Source organism: Ceratotherium simum, chromosome 8 (assembly GCF_057802395.1).
Source record: "Ceratotherium simum simum isolate JZ-2026a chromosome 8, ASM5780239v1, whole genome shotgun sequence".
NCBI classification, from domain to species: Eukaryota; Metazoa; Chordata; class Mammalia; order Perissodactyla; family Rhinocerotidae; genus Ceratotherium; species Ceratotherium simum.
In genome coordinates this window covers 8,041,602-8,059,265 of record NC_141907.1, presented here as the reverse complement: position 1 = coordinate 8,059,265, position 17,664 = coordinate 8,041,602, and the positions used below count along the sequence as shown (strand labels likewise).

At 42.9% G+C, this 17,664-nt stretch overlaps 1 protein-coding gene across 1 annotated transcript in view; it reads left to right on the top strand.

The window, feature by feature from the left end:
• Nucleotides 1-11,675: 11,675 nt before the first annotated feature.
• CLNK (cytokine dependent hematopoietic cell linker) overlaps nt 11,676-17,664 on the top strand; it is a 114,295-nt gene continuing 108,306 nt past the window's right edge. The window contains exon 1 of the mRNA XM_087434742.1: nt 11,676-11,686. Within this exon, the coding sequence (XP_087290868.1) occupies nt 11,676-11,686 (11 nt within the window). The remainder of the gene's footprint in view (nt 11,687-17,664) is intronic.

Here is a 17,664-nt window from a genome sequence, read left to right as displayed (position 1 = left end):
TCTTCTTCTTTGTCCTACTTTGGATACATTGCAAATGCTGATTCTCTATTTTGATGTTTTCACCATTTTTGAACACCCTAAATCATTATCTCTCAATTAATTTTTTTGTCCCATTCTCTTTCTCATCTCCTTCTGGAATTCTGATTAGACATATATTAGATTTTCACCTTCTATCTTTCATATCTCAACCTCTCCTTCATAGCTTCCTTTTCTTCACTCTATCCTGAATTCTGAATGATGTATTTTAAAGATCTATCCTTAGTTAATGAATTAATTCTCTTTGCTCGTGTCTAAACTGTATTAAATCCATAATGTAATTCTTTTCCCAAATCTACCTGAACATTTTTATAGTATCTCTCATTTTATTTCTTATGCTAAACCCTTTCTTTTTTATTTAAACATAATGTACACACTTCGTTTATATACTTTGAGAATTTTAACATCTAAAGACTGAGCAGCTGATTCTGATGTCATTGTTCCTTCCATCTCTTACTTTGATGCTTTGTTATTTTAAGGGTTTTCTGATTTTGTCTGTATGCTCATTTTTCTTAGAAACTAATTTATGAGAATTCTGTGAGGCCTGAGTTGAAGATAGGCTCCTCCAGAGGATTTACGTTTGCTTTTGTCAGGTGCCCGACAGAACTACAAAAACAGGGCTTATTTACACTAAATTCTCAGGTTGAAGGTTTTTAGACAATCCAAGCTGAAAACCCATGTGTATTTATGGATTCTCTGGATAAAAAATTCACTCTGTGTGAATATTTGAGAGTGTGGAAGGTAGGCTTATCTCCAGTTCACTCTCACACTGAGGCTGTAGCCCTTTAGAGTCCAGTTTTATTTGGGGATGCAGTCTTCTATTATACTCTCCACAGTAGAATATGTAAGCTATATTTCAAGCCCACTGTGCTCTGTGAGGCCATGAAAATCAGAGACCATCTCTCCCTGTGTTAGCAGTACCACTGAAGAGAGAACGGGCTTCAGTGCTCTGCTTCCCTCTCTGGTTTCCCACCTTTATTTAAATTTTGGGCTCTCTCTGAGCAGTCTTTATTTTTGCCAGCTGTTGATTGCAGAATAAGTTACCTTTTCTTTAAACTATTTTCCATGAAATCTTCAGTTAGGGTATCTAACTCATTATGCTGCAAGAAATAAGAGACATTTTCCCTATGGAATTCAATTTTTTTAAATTATATTTCAATAAAACTATAGTTAAAAATACAAGAAAAGAGGATTTCATGTTTTTGGTTTCATTAATGATGTTCTTATTTTTATATAAAGAAAAAATTATGCATCCCTGGGGTTGGTGTGTGCTTTGCTTAATATGATTCACCAAAGTTTTGCAACTGCTCATTCAATGAATATAAACTAAGCTCTTACTACGTGCCAGACTGTGCTATTCATATTTGTATATGTTATCTCATTAGATTTAATCTTCAAAGATAAAGGATTCAAGGGCTACCCTATACATTAAAATGGGGAAACAGTATCAGGCAGCAGTCTGTGCAAAGCTACTGTTTGTTATGTACCTAGCAGTGTTAATAGGTCCTTATATGTACTATCAATTAATCTTTATATCCATGAATGAGCAAACAAATAAATAAAGACATCAATAAATAAATCTAAAATAGATGAACAGCCATACATACTGTTACGGAATGACTGTTGGGTCCAGGCTCTAATATGTGGCTATGCCAGTTATGAAAACTAGAAGACTGGATTAGTAATGCTATTTCTCTACGCCACAGTGTCCTGGATCAGCACAAGATAAAAATCCTCCACCTCCTGGAACAAAAAGAGGGGTTAAATGAGATAACGTATGTAAAAAACACCAATGTTGCATTTCTCCTCACTCTTAATCAGTCTAGTTGTCTTTGGTAACTTATCAGCTGTGTGACCTTGAACAAGTTACTGAACCTATGTGTGCTTTGGTTTCTTCATCTATATATTGTAGACAAGAATAATACTAATCTCACTAAGTAGTGCTGACTACTAAATGACTGAATATATGTAGAATGCTTAGAACATTATGTTGAACATAGTAATCCTTCATAAATTTTAGCTATTCTCAGTAGTTATTATTATCTCAATTTAAGAGAAAACCTAAAAGGTACTAGTCTTTTTAATACAAGAAATAAGATTTTTAAAAAAAATTATTTTCCTTGATTATAAAATAGGAACACATTCATGTAAACCACAAAAATAAATCAAAAAGGTACAGAAAAAAAGTGAAAGCATCCGAAAATGACACTCTTGTTAAAGATCACTGTATCATTTTTGGTATAGAAAATTCTAGAAGGGAATACATTAAAATGTTAGCAGTAATCGCTGCCTGTGGATCAGGGTGATATCTAATTTTATGTGGTTAATAATGTTGATATAGATGAATATAGATATAAACATAGGTATATTCAAACTGTATATGCATCCGTAGACGTATAGAATGGTCTGTCTCTTTATAATGCAGTTCTTGAAATAGGCCCAGTTAGCAGTGTCTAAATTAAGACTTTAGTTGATTCAATCCTTTATTCTCTTCTTTATTCATCCACATGTTAATTCAATCCAACATCTATTCATTTGTGCATCCACTCATCTGTTTATTTCCTATGTGCAAGACCTTGTGCTGGCTGGTAGGGACAACTAGATGGTGACTTCTCAGTTCCAAACTTAATCCAGTGGAGCAATGGACTAGCAAACAAGGAATTTCTAAGCAAGGAGATTTATTAAGTGCCAGAGGAATGTGAAGGTAATGCAGGAGCACAGAAGTAAGGGTTCCTACATCTACCAGGGCAGGAGGGGCAGGAGGGAGGTGCAGAGACTTACATGAGAATCACAGAAAGTTCTCTTCAGAGCTTGTGTTGAAGACAAGCAGGAGTTTGCCAGGTATACATGGAAGGAAAATTCCTTCCTAGCATGAGAATGCTTGGTGAGATCTGGGAAACATGCTTTGTTCCATGACAGTGAAGGCCACTGGTTCTGTCCTCCCAAGAAAACCAGCCCTCCCTTGTTTGAGTGATGAAGGTAAGGGCATTAGCTGCGTTATTAAATGGGTTATTAGTAAATAAAACCGAGCTGCTTTGTTTTCTCAAGCTTTGGGCCATAAGGTCCAAGATACTAGAACAATGGGGTAGCCATTGACTCAGAACCAGAAAGCCTGAGCCTCATCCTCTCTCTGCCACTCACAAGCTCTTTAAACTCAGGCAAGGCCTTTACTCTATGAATCTTGGACCCCCTTGTCTAAAACAGAGAAGATAATAGCACCCATTTTCTCCACCATCTTTCATATGCTGGACGCTTGAAATGGCAGCATGTTTGATCATGAAGATAGATGACTGTGGCCTCTGTGAAAAGAGGTTAAGCCTTGAAATCAACCAAACCTCAATCCCAATCTTTCCTCCATCACTTGGTAGATTAGGGTTACATGATATAATGTGAATAAAACACATAGGAGATGCCTAGCGTCAGGTGCCTCTTAATTGTTAGTTCTTTGAACTTGGAATCATGAGACAGTAACAGCTCCAGCATTTAGTGACATTTGAGACTCAGACAAATTGCCCAGTTTCCTCATCTATAAAGCAGACATGTCTAACAAGATTACAGTCCTATGATGTCGCTTGAGATAATACATGGGAAAGTCTTAATCAGTTCAATAGGACCAACAAGATATGATGTCTCATTACAAAGTAATTTGCATGATGAGATGTATTGCTGAGAAGATCAGTAACAAGGTGAGGAGCCTGTCTTATAATACCAGGATGCAAGTGAGATACACAACCTGATGATGTCCAGAGAGAAGTCACAGAAGAACAAGAGGATTCAGCACAATTAATTGTAGTGGAATAGCACTGAGTTAGAATCTGGAAACCCAGTTTCAGTTCAAAATCTGACCTACACTGGCCTTTCGAGGATCAGAGCAGGAGTGTCTATGGGCTTTCGGGAAGCTAATATGTCTGTGTTCATTATTCTTGCACTGCTGTCACCTAGAATAGTGTGTCTTAGGGGTCAGTTGAATGCATAAATTAAGCATTTTTTTGTAGTTAAATTCCCCCTCCATGAAATGGTAATTATGATACCTATCTCTCAGAATTACTGGGATAGACAAGAAAGGCCTCACCTAGGACATAGTAGGTACATGATATAGAGTACTTTTCTCCCTGCACTGCTGAAGAGAGGCTCACCTCTGCACTGCAGTGGATTTAATATGGCCTTTTCCATCAGTCTCACCAGAGAGCTCAGTCATATGTCTATAACTAAGTGCCCTTCCAACTTCTAAAAGTCTCTGTCTTAAATTACCTTCCTCTTCTTCACTGGAATTAATGATAACAAACAAAAGAAAACAAAGTTTCTGCTAATAGCACTCAAGATCCAAAGGGGACAGATGTCTGGCTATTTCCCAGCCCTAAAAAATTTCAAATTCATAATCCACAAGCTCAGATGCCTCATATAATAATTAGATAGGATAAAAGAGTAGAGGACTTTGGAGTTTTCCCAAGAAGCCTGAGACTGTACCTGCAGTTTCTAAGTGCTCACTTTTCACCAAAGAGTCACAGAGGGAAATGGTTGAGGAAAGGAATGATCCCTTGATGGACAGCAAATTTTTGGTGGTAACTTCAGGGCCAGCCTAGGATAAGCTGTGCCTCCTATGCATCCCCCAGAGCCTGGACCCTCCCAGTAAGTGCTGACAAAGTAAGACCCAGACCCTACCCCAAGGAGCGGAGATGTCTATGGGAAGCCTGGGAGGTGCATGAATGACAATACTGCACGGGGACCACTGGGATAGAAGTGTATACAATGTTCAGTGATGGCAACAAAAAGAGTGTGGAAAACTCCGCCTGAGGACAGGGAGGAAGGTACAGGAAGGCTGCCTTGAGAATATTTTCTTCAGTGTAGTCTTGACAACAAGAATCTTAGTTCAGCAATTTCTTCATATTGCCAAATCCAAGGCCTTGGAAATCATGCTGGGATCAATTTAGTTCTAATAGAAACGTCTGCATAAAGTCAATCCTAGTGGGCAATATATAGTCAAGAATAATAGTTTGAATGCTGGCTGCTTGAGCTACTGTGAGTCACAGAGAGTTTCATTTGCCCATGAAACCACTCAAAGTTTGACATACAAGAAAAAGGAAGAAGCAGGTAAGAGGAGACGGCCTTTCTCCATCACCCTAGTGTGGCTCAGGGGAGTCAGGCTTTCTCAACCTTGATCACAGTAGTGTGGCTGGAAAGTCACGCTCCCTGCCAAGAAGCACACAGCTTGGTGGCCGACTTCTGTCTCCTCCACTTCTGTCTTCCACAAGCCAGATTCACCAGCAGTGAGAAATTTCTTCCTGACAAAATAGATTTGTTGGACACATCTGCTCCAAAGCTGATAACATGTCCTGGAAACCCATCATTGGACCATTTCACTTTGCACTTCACATTTTGGGTCTATTTTCTGAGCTGACACATAAGTGACATAGAGTGTCTTTTCCAAAGCTCTCTAAGTTTAAAAATAAACCTTAACCTTGCAAAGTTAGGCCTGTAATTCACTTTCAGTTGTGTTTTGTTTAAGAGTAGCCTTAAAGTTAGCAGAAATGCAATTAGAATTTGAAAATTTCAAAAAGGATATCTATACATGCAACCAAAATACGTACGTTTGCACGTGTGCCATTTTTAAGTACCCAATATGTACCTGGTACCTACATTGTGTTATCAGATCATCCTAAGGATTAAATGTATTATTGTCTCCAGAGTTAGACAGTTAAGTATGCAAATTCAAGTGTCTCTGACTTAGGCACTCATGTCACTTCTACTTAACCTTTCTGATTTATACGGTTCTTACCCTCAGAAAGGAGAGGAATTGATATTTGAAGAGGCATATGGAATCTTAGAACAATGGAGTTAAAAGTTCCCTTGAATCACATTTATTCACTTTGCAGGCACTTAGTGAACCCTCTGTTATAGGCTGGGTGCTAACTAGACACTCGAGACAGTGACATGAACACATTGTCAATCATCGCTGTAGTTGTGTCTTCACACCACAACATTAGCTGTTAGAGGCAACCAATGCTGTGACAAAGGACAGCATAGGATACTTGGTGTCACAGAGAAGGCCACCTACCTCTGGCTGGAGCGGGAACCCAGAGAGAAGGGGGATCAGGGAAGGTCTTTTGGAGGAAGTTTCTTGTTTCACCATTCATCCCACTCCCTTTTATGGCCCAAGGACTTGCAGCATTAATCACAATAGCCAAGATGTGGACACAACCTAAATGTCCATTGATGGGTAAATCGATAAAGAAAATGTGGTACATACATACAAGAAAATATGATCCAGCCTTGAAAGAGAAGGAAATTTTGCACTTTGCAACAACGTAAATGAACCTTGAGGACGTTATGCTAAGTGAATAAGCCAGTCACAGAAAGACATACTGAAAGTATCTAAAATAGTCAAATTCATAGAATCAAAGAGTAGAATGGTGGTTGCCAGGGGCTGGGGGGAGAGGAAAATAGAGAGATGGTATCAATGGGCGTAAAGTTTCAGTTAAACAAGATGAATAAGTTCTAGAGATCTGCTGTACAACATTGTACCTATAGTCAACAATACTGTATTGAGTATTTAAAAATTTGTCAAGTGTAGATATCACGTTCTTACTGAAATCAAATAATGTTTTTTTTAAAAAAGATTTAATTTAGGCATCACAGGCAGAGCAAACAGTATGTGCAAAGGCGGGGAGACAGGACGGCTACTCAGCTGTCAGCTGGGATCTTCTAACCCTTGGCAGCTAGCAGGGATTGGCACGAACACTCCATTCATGCTTTATAGAAGTTTAAAGCCCTACCTAAGAATTTTACGCATCCCAGCATAAGTATCCTCTCAGAGCTATCTCTGGTTCAGAGTGGAGAACAAGAATTAAGAAGCAGCAGGAAAATCTAGCTGCACTTAGCATTGTGCTGAGCCACTTTGGAGCCAGTGGGAAAAGGAAAATTAGAAATGCTGATTCTGTCTTTATTTTGAAATTTGTATAAGGTCCCCCTGCTAGTAGGAGGCGGAGCCCAGGTTTGAGCTCAGGCAGTCTATACTCTGCAGCCCAGAATGTAGTGGAGACTCAGAATGGAGACCAGGGTGAGGCAGGTGGGGCATTCACATTGGGAACGAAATTTAGGGGGCACCAAAAAACTGAGTATTCAAGGTGAATATGGTTTTATGCAATGTTTTTTAAAAAATCAAAATTAATGCGAAAAATCCATTATGAAAAAATATCAAATGATTAAACCTCACTGTGCCTCAGTCTCCTCATCTGTAAAATGGAGACAATAACAGCATCCTATCATTGAGTTATGAGGTTTAACTGAGTTAATACACGTCACGTGGTAGAAGCTGACACCCAGAAAGCACAGTATGAAGCTAATATGAGGGCACATAAGTAAATATGAGCAATTATCATCCTGACACTCTCAGCTGTCTCTCAGCTCTTTTTTCCCCACTTCTCACCATAGCACCCACCACGACTAGCCTGGCGCGTGAAGCAGAGCTTGCGCCTGAAGATTTAGGAGTAAAAGAGAATGCGTACATCCTACTCTACACCACACACAACTTAGCGCTCACAATAGACATCCACTCTGGGGCCACCTTCCCCGGCAGCCCCACCCTTCCTGTTGCTCAGCTTCTTCACGTCCTCCTGGCTCCCCGCTCTGCCCTCCACTGGGTATCCTTCTCACTCTCTTGCTCTTATGTTGCCCAAATTCATCTCTATATTGTGCAAAGCACTTTGACCTTCTCCAGTTCCTTCTTCCAAACTGCCTTGGAAATCCTGGAGCTGGTTTGTTAAGAATATGCAGATTAGGGGGCCGAGTGGCTTAGTGGTTAAATTTGCGCACTCTGTTTGGGACGCCCAGGGTTCGCGGATTCGGATCCTGGGCATGGACCTACGCACCGCTCGTGTCAAGCCACGCTGTGGCAGCATCCCACGTATAAAATAGAGGAAAATGGGCATGAATGTTAGTTCAAGGCCAATCTTCCTCAGCAAAAAGAGGAACATTGGCAACAGATGTTAGCTCAGGGGTAACCATCCTCAACAAAAGAAAAAAAAAGAATATGCAGATTATGACTGCTGAATGAAGAGGCACAAGCCACCCACATGGGGTCAGCAGGTAGCTCCCTCAGCAACCGAGCTCCCACTTTGAGGAAGTGACAACCCCAGGGGTCGATTTGATTGAAGGTGCAGTTTCAACACACTCAAACAAAGGAAGTAAAGTCACAAGGTTTACTAGGTACAGATCCCGGAAGTGGGGGTGCAATAAGTCAGGGGAAGGGCAGTCCTCTGCCCCAGGTCATGCGCAAGCAGGAGATAGAGAGCAGGGTAGCAAGCACCTACTGCTTTTAAAGTGCTTGGGGTGGAAGTCATTAACTTTTCACTGGCTCAACTTTAAGTGGTTATTTTAAAAGGTGCCCCAGGAAAAGCAAGGTGGGAACTGTGGAGGGCAACCTAAGCTCAGGTCCTTATCCAAATGTCCAGGCTCTGAATGTGAGCAGGTTGTCATACTGTTAAATGCCTCGGCAGCAACTCAAAATGACTGCTTTCTCATCACTCAAACCCAGTTTCAGGCCTGCTGTACGTAGCCAAGCTCATCGAGGTTGACAACAGAAATAAAGGGATTTCCGTGTACAATGATCTAGGGAACTACAGTTGTAAACAACAGAAGAGCATCAGAGAACTGAGGAACCACGGGATATTTGATGTGTTGATGCCCAGAGTTGTCATGGGGGACTATCCCCCTGGGACATTTGGACATTCCTTTGGGACACAGAGAGTTTACAACTGTGTTGTTACTGTGGAATGTTATGACCTAATTTTGAATGCTAGTTGGGGGCATATTAGAAAGTGGTGGACTTTCGAGGTTGTAGGGTACTAGTTAGCCCCCCACAGCTCCACCCTGTGACTATCCTCTATTATTAGATGCCTGCCTGTGGCAGCGCATCTTTTCCTAGTGTGTCCCATCCTAGTGGCAGCAGGAAATTCTGAGATGGCAGAAATAGGTAAGAGAAAGAAAATCAGCCACTATAGGCCACCATGAGAGGCTGTATTCTTGCTTCTGGATGGTAGGCGCCATTAGGGCAAGGACTACGTCTCTCTGGGTCACTGCTGAGTCCCAGCATACAGCACAGACCCTGGCTCAGAGGAGGCATTGGATGGCATTCGTTGATGGGGTCACTGCTAGAGCAATTGATTGAAAGATGAAGGGAACCTGAAGATGGAATCTCATGACTATGAAGATGTCTGAGCTCCTCCCTCTGTAGCCATCCCAGGGGGGAGAAAAATGAAGAGGCATTTGCCTCTTTCAGGAAGATCCATTCTTCTCCAGGCGACATGAGTTAGAAGTACAATCAGCAAGGAAGACCATGAGGCAAGGGTCACATAACACCCAAGATCCAGAAAATTTACATCCTAAAGTTGGACCAGCCAATTTTAAGCATTGTGTCTGTGTGTCTGTCTGTCTATCTACACGTGTGTGTGTGCATATAGCCTGTTTTGTGCCAGATAGATCATCAGTCATCCATCAACATGGATTTACCATATACATACTAAAATAAATTTTTTTGTCTGTGTGTGAGGAAGATCAGCCCTGAGCTAACATCTGTGCTAATCTTCCTCTTTTTGCTGAGGAAGACCGGCTCTGAGCTAACATCTACTGCCAATCCTCCTCCTTTTTGTTTTTTTTTTCCCCAAAGCCCCAGTAGATAGTTGTGTGTCATAGTTGCACATCCTTCTAGTTGCTGTATGTGGGACGCGACCTCAGCATGGCCGGAGAAGCAGTGCGTCAATGCGCGCCCGGGATCTGAACCCGGGCCGCCAGTAGCGGAGAGTGTGCACTTAACCGCTAAGCCACGGGGCCGGCCCTAAAATAAAATTTTTTAAATCATGACTTATGAAAACATTTAACATTTTAAATGTCCTTCAATGTCCCCTGTTTTACTTAGCCTTCCCAGGATCTCTATGCGAATATCAGGGCAAATACAATTATTCTCATTTTAGAATTGAGGCAACTGAGGTTAAAGAAATTAGGCAACCTTCCCCGAGCCACCCAGATATTAAATGACACTGCAGCCCAGTGAGATAGGTTGGGTCTTGTTTTTAGCTTTGTTTTATTTATTTTTCCTTTTCTGCTAAATAGATGGGAAACTGTAGCTCAAAGATTCCATGACATACCCAAGTTCATGCAGGTCCCACCAGTGGCAGTACCAGGACTCACACTAGCAAAGTCAGATGACCTGGTTTTCCTTTCCAATATCCATGCTGCCTGTCTTGCCCTCATTCTTGTCTTCCCACGTCTGTCCTGGTAGCCCACTCTCGCTGGAATGACCTCTCCTCCCCAACTGGTTCACCTTTAGGATGTAAATCAAATGACCCTCCGACAAAAACGTGTCCCTTATGCTTTCAGACCTCACTGAACGTCCTCTCTGTATGTGTTCAGCCTCACTTTGCATTTGTTCATTTTGCCTCTGCATTTCAATCAGAAGCTCCCTGGGGGCAAGTGCAGTGTCTTGGCCATCTCTACGTGTTACAGAGCAACTCTGGGACATATGCCAGGTGGCACTGGACATGAAGTCAGAATGCAAATGGCAGTGTAAGCTGAAAATGGTAAAGGGCTGTACCTATGTCAGATTTGTTTATTTTTACTCTTATTTATGTTGACTTTGTTTCCAAAATTAACTTAAAAAATTGTTTCTTATGTATTGGTTACTATAGTTGCATTCTTGAGAATGCCAAATTAATGGACGATGTATTTGAAGGATGCACTTTGTTATTCATTTCTTCGTTCACTTATTCATTCATTCAGATGAAGAGGTCTGACAGTTGTCTACAGCAGCATGCCCAGCAGCTGGGGAATCTGGGCGGCACATCACAGCATCCACTACAGAGAGTCTTGGCATAGTCTGGACTCTATCCCCGGGGCTATGGGGGAATCCATTGGAGTGAGGATGGTACCTGCAGTTTACCTTCTACTCCATGTGGATTCTTGTTTCCTGATGAAGTCATGCTGAGCCCTTAGCGCAGACGCAGACTGAATCTGTGACCCAGATTCACAGAGGAGCAGAGGTGAGAACCACCTGGCTGTCTCTCTGCCTCCCCTAAGTCTTCTGCTCCAAGCAGCATAACTTCAGTAATGACATTTCAACTATCCACGCCCCCATGCTTGTCCTCCACCCCCAGGGGCCTGTGAAACCCCACTCAGTGAGCCCGCCACACACACCCCAGCAAAGCTCCTCGATTCCCACCCTCGCTGTCCCACAGGAAGCCAATTCCTCTCTATTTAGAGGTCTAAATCAGACTTGAAGGTGCAATCTTATTCCTCTATAGCTTGAAAACACCCAAGGCAAAAATCATACATTCTGATCTAAAACTTGATTTTTTTTTACATGAAAAAGAATACTGACATGCTCAGAGGTTGGAGGGTGGGCAAGCTTCCAGAGGCAGCTGCCATGAGCGGCTCTTAGCTGTGGCTTCACTTCCAGCTGTAGCATGGGTCTGCCTCTGAAGCTTGAAGCACAGGCTCCTAGGCGAGCACTCCCTGCTGGCTTCAAGAATCTGCTTTTCATCTGCCTGTAAGTAGGTTTCACATTGCTGTTTATAGTTCTTGCTACAAGGACAGTTCCCGGGCAGGGATGCAGAAGCCTGCAGCGCTTGGGTGAAGGCAGAAGCGCGATGACGGAAGAGTAAGAACCACAGTAACAGTTCGTAGTGTACAGCTCTGCATAGTCTGCTTCTTAAGTCTCCTGATATGAACTAAGAGCCCAGCAATAGGATCCCTATTTTATTCAGAGAGTGGAAGCGAAGAAGGTTTATGCAGCTTGTTTAAATTTGCACAGCAGTTAGCAAAAGAGGAAAAACATGAGGAGTGTGTGTGTGTGTGTGTGTGTGTGTGTGTGTGTGTGTATAACAGAGAAAGAAAGAGAAACAGAGAGAGACCCTTAAGACTTCTTCAAAATTTTTAGTCCAGTCCCCTGCCCAATGCAACAATGCCTTGGATAACCTCCTTGGCAGAGGTTCCAGAAGCCAAAACCTTACTCATTGCCTTCAAGTTAGACTACACTGTTGTTGACTCTACCGACTGAAGAAAAATAATCCATTAAGCAGAAGATAGGAGGTAGTGTGTGTAGCGAAACACAAGCCAGACTTGAGACACTGGGCAGTTCTGGAGTTGAGTCCCAGTTATTCCACTTTATGTGTGACACAGAAGAACTTGACATCGCTGCTCCTCAAATGTTTCACCTGTGGAGTGGTAACAACATCCTTCATGAGGCACGATATGTAAAGCAGCTAGAGAGGCACCATCCAAGAGAACTGTCTGCGATAGTGGAAGTGATCTAAATCCGGACTAGCCAATACGGTAGCCATTCACCACATGTGGATACTGAGAACTTAATATGTGACTAGTGTAACTGAGGAACTGAGTTTTTATATTTTTATTTTTAGTTAATTTTAATTTAAATTTAAGTAGCCATATGAGCATGTGGCGTCTGTATTGGACAGTGCAGATCTAGAAGCTACAAATCCATGGTCCCATGTGTTCTCCATGACAACTTTGTAAGTTACATGGTGCAGAAAGTCTTTTCTCATCTTATTGATGAAGAAACTGAGTCTCAGAGGAGATACCACTAAGATCTCACAGGGACATCTCAGGCCATGAGCTGGCTCCTAAGCTAGGGAGCTACAGGCAGCCCCCACCCACCCAGCCCAGCAGGGCACGTGCAAGCCCTAAGGCGAGTGAGGCACTGCCTGAGCAGAGAAAGTGCTTGCACAATGAGCCAAGCCACTGACAAGGTGTTATTCATTGTGTCAGTGCTAAGGCATTCTGTCCAAACCGTTTCCCATCTCCAGCAGGAGAGGGCTGGCGAGGTAAAAGGCTCAGAGACAGGCAATCAGTTTCATGCAGCCTCACTCAGCAGTGCAAGAAAGGACCTGAAATTTGATGTTTAGACTATGCTTTGCATCGGCCAGAAACATCTCTAACTCACCAGATCAAGAATGTTCTTGAAATTCCTTCAATAAAATGGGTTTTAGCCTTGAAATATATCAGCATTTCTGGGGGTGGGGAAAGGCATCTATGATAGGCTGAATTGTGTCCCCTTTCCAAATTCATATGTTGAAATTCTAACCCCCAGCACCTCAGAATGTAACTTGATTTGGAGACAGGGCCTTTAAAGAGGTAATTAAGGCAAAATGAAGTCAATAGAGTGAGCCCTAATCCAATATGACTGGTGTCCTTATAAAAAGGGGAAATTTCGACACAGATGTACAGAAGGAAGACGATGCAAAGACAGAGGGAAAAGACAGCCATGTACAAGCCAAGGAGAGAGAGCTCAGAAGAAAGAACCCTGCCAACACTTTGATCTCGGACTTCTGGCCTCCAAACTGTGAGAAAATAAGTTGTTTAAGCCACTCGACCTGTGGTTCTGTTATAGCAGTCCAGGCAAACGAACACAGCATTTATTTGACAAATCTTCCCAGATGGGTCTAGCAAGCAGCACAGGTGGAGAGCCCCAGCTTTAATTCTCCAAGGAATGGCAATCATTAATGACACCAATGTCCACAGAAAGGATGATAATAATAAATTAAAGCATTACAGCTTTTTACAAGGAATATGCCACTTTCACACACATTTTCACAAAGCTGTTGTGTGGATTAATCATTCTTCCCAATTTACAGATGATCAATTGGAACCTCGGGCAGGAGTTTGTTCAAGTTCACAGAGTCTATAATTAATACAGCCAAGTCACGCCCACTAGTACCTGGACTCCTCAGTCCTGAATTCCATTGCATTGTATTACCTGCTTTTCACCAAAACCAGGGTGACCATGCACCCCAATTTGCCCAAGACAGTCCAAACTAGCACTGCTTTCCCAGAGTAATTATGAATAGTGCCCCCTTTCACTCTCCAAAACATCTGGATTTATACAATTTATTACATGGTCACCCTACAGATAAGCCACATTTAATAGTGAAAAGGTTTTCTGAGTGGTTACGAACCCTCATGTAAGGGAAGCAGCTGTCAATATGGTCCGGTATCGTCTCTGTGCACATGTAGTCTCTGTACACATGGTGGTCTCATGGGCACATGTAGTGGGTACAAACAGGCTGGACGACGGGCTGCAGTGCAGAGAACAAGGGGCCCTCGAGCGCTCAGCCCAGGAGACTGGTGCCTTGACACGACCCTGCCACTGGCCCACAGTGGGAGCTGAGGTAAAACGAGGGAATTGAACCCTGAGCTCATTCCAGCTTTAATTCTCTGGCTAATTTGATAAGTGCTTAATATATTTAAGGGCCTGTGGACGGGAGTAGGCGGTAAAAGCGGAACGATTGACATGTTCCAGGGTCTTTTGGAGAGGTAGAGCATATGTGTAATTCTGATGTTTTGCCCCAAAACATCTGAAATCTGTATTTGTTAGTTTCTTACAGTAACAAACAAACCCCAGAAAGATGAGTTGCTACCACATAAAGATTTATTATTTTGTTCACACAAAGCTTGTGAGTCCAGCAGTTCTCCATGGCAGATCCCTCACGCACAGGGGTTCAGGGAGTCAGCCTCAGACCTGTAGCTTCACCACCTGGAGCAGGTGGCTGGGACCGGAGGAGAGAGAGCTGGGTGGTGATGACACATTTCTCTTTTGCTCGCACCCCATTGTCCAGAACAGTTGCATGGCCCCACCTAATTGCAAGGTTACCAAATAAACCCCACCCTTCAAAATTCAGTCCCAATCTAGCACTTCAGCCTTATGGTCTGCAGTCTCCTGCCTGCACACCCAAGCTCCAGACACACCCCCAACGCACAATAGGGAAGCTGTCTCCATGCCTTGGCATGCTGCTGTCCCCTCCTGCCATATCCTCCTTCCTTCCCCTCCCCTCTTCCCAACACCACTCAGGCCCCAAGGTCCACTGAAGTGGTATCTGCTTGCATCAGTTTCCTAGGGCTGCTGTCACAAATTACCACAAATTTGGATGGCTTAAAGCAACAGAAATTTATCCTTTCACAGTTCTTGAGGCCAGCAGTCTGACAGCAAGGTTGTCGGAAGGGCCATGCCCTGTCTCCTGGTTTCTGGTGGTTGCTGGCAATTCTTGGCATTTCTTGACTTGTAGCTTCATCACTCTAATCTCTGCCTCCATCATTACATGGCCATCTTCCCTCTGTGTGTCTGTGTCTTCACATGGTGTTCTTCTCTCTGTGCGTCTGTCTCTGTGTCTCTTCTCTTCTTATAAGGACATTAGGCATATTGGATTAAGGGCCCACCCTAGTCTAGTGTGAACTCAACTTACATCTTAATTATACTTGCAAAGACTTTATTTCCAAATAATGACCTTATCTGGATCACAGTTACCAGGAGTTAGAATTTCAACATATCTTTTTGGAGGACACAATTCAACCCACATCACTGCTGGAGAAGTCTCCCCAGGTGCCCTTGAACAGAATTACTCCCTCTCACCTCTGTGTTCTCATGGATCACATGTCATCCACTTGTTCCAGCACAGGAGTAAGTGGTTTGCACATCTCTCTCTCCCACTTGGTGTGCAGGGACCATGTCTTATACCCTTTGCATCTCTCTAGCAGCATCTCACAGTGCCTGATGCTGTGCAGAGCAGCCTAGTCCAGACGAAAGAACATGACCTTTGGAGATAGGTATTCCTTTGAACTCCAATCCTGTCACCTCCTAGTCATGTGACTTTTGCAGGGTATTTAACCTATAAGATTTTCAGTTTCTTCATCTTTAAGGTGGGAATAAAAACCCAGCCAAACCAACTTAAGCCACAAAAGGAATTTATTCTTCCCTGAAGAACACCCAGTCCAACTGCACATTTTACCAGAGTTCCTTCCAGCAATTAGATTCTCGGATCCTTCCTCATCTCTACTGACATTCACTAATCTGAATGAGCCTGAAGCGAAAAGTCAAATTGTCTTCCGGAGCTCTGCACTGGAAGGAAGCAAAAGAGCTTCAGAAGGCTGAACAGTGACGGGTATTTCAAAATACCAAAGCCTGACTGGGAAAGCTGGAAACGCAGAGGGGCCTCCAAGAAGCAGTGGGCAACTGCAAGTACATAAAGTAATTAGCGCTAAAAATGCACCATCTTTGGGAGAGCCGCGTAAGCCCAGTAGGCAGAATCTGGGCTGCAGCATTCTTTTCTCTTCCTTGAGATCAAGTGTGGAGAGGTAGAAAGCGTGAAGCTTGAGTTGCAGGAGAGATGACAGCAAACGCAGTAAATAGAACTAATTAACTTCAGCTTCATTCCCCAGGTTACAAAGGGCCGAGCAAGCTGGCCGGGAAACAGTGGGGTCCCTGGGCCCGCCTGCTGACCCAGGATAACTTGTATGACACCTCCCAAAGTGACTGCCTCAGTGTTTCCTTTTATAGCTGAGGCTTTCTGTGAACCACTTTTTCAAGACAAATACTCAGTCTTCCTTAGTCTCTCCTCAGTGTCCCCTCTTTTCTCAGAGGCCTTCCCTGAAGGCCTTGTGGCTTTCATCCCCCTTCTCTGATCTCTGGCACCTTCAAGAAGCAGGTGCTGGTCAAGGAGAGGGAGTGCACCCCACGATTAAGGGCAGGGCTCAGGGGGAGACCTCAGTCTGGAGCCAGCTCTACCTGTGTGACCCAGAAAGGTGACTTAACCACTCTAGGTCTCATTTTGCTTGTCCGTAAAATGGGAGTTCTCATTCTAACCTCACTTGTCCTAAGTATTAATGGGAATATGTAAGCCCAACACATAGCTCCCATCTTTACGTGTCAGCACACCCAACATTATTTAACCTGTCCCATCAAAGCCAACCTCAAAGGGCTGACACAGGAAGCAAATGAAACACGTATGTGAACGTGCATACAAATATCTAGCACTTCCTATATTGTGATTGCCAATCCTATTACCATTATGGGGTGGATTCTGTCTACTTCTTGTATGTGAATGTTGTTGCCCACTTACATTCCTGCTGTTCAGTATAGTGTGTAGCAGTGATAAAATCATGGAATAGAAAGATGACAGAGTTCTTTGTCTTTGGAGAACTTGCAGACATCCAAGAAGGCACTGTGGTCCAGAGGAAAGAGCATTAGTTCTAGGGTCAGAAATTCCTGGCTTAGGTGTGCCATCTCCATCAAATTACTTATCTCATTTCCCTCACCTGCAAACTGCAATCGCAGTCGAACTTCCCATAAAAGGAGTGAGAATTAGATGAGAGAATGTGGATGGAGTGTTAACACACCATCTGGGACATAATAACTGCTCAGTAAACTCTAACATTCATCAGATGCTCTGAGAAAGGCACAGCCCATTAACAAAGATGATGATGAGGATGGAACCGTAATGAACAACCCAGAGATAATGCTCTTGACCTGAGAGAATGTGCATGCCTCAACTAAAGAACTTTTAACTTAGCTTTAATTCTATAAATGAAAATAACTTCCAGATTAAAAATGCATCTGTTGTGAGTGGCCTAGCTGTATTTGCTTATTTGGGCCTACGTTTGAGGTATTTTAAAAACATTAATTAGTTCACGATAGGTGATGCAAAAGTAGTGAGAGCATTTAAAGTGGTGGAAATAAAAAGAGAATTTTTATATGAAAAGTGAATAGAAGTGATGAATGTCACTTGGTTTATGTGGCATGACTCCTTCAATAGTAGGAACATTCTGGAAGGCAAACAGTGAATCTGT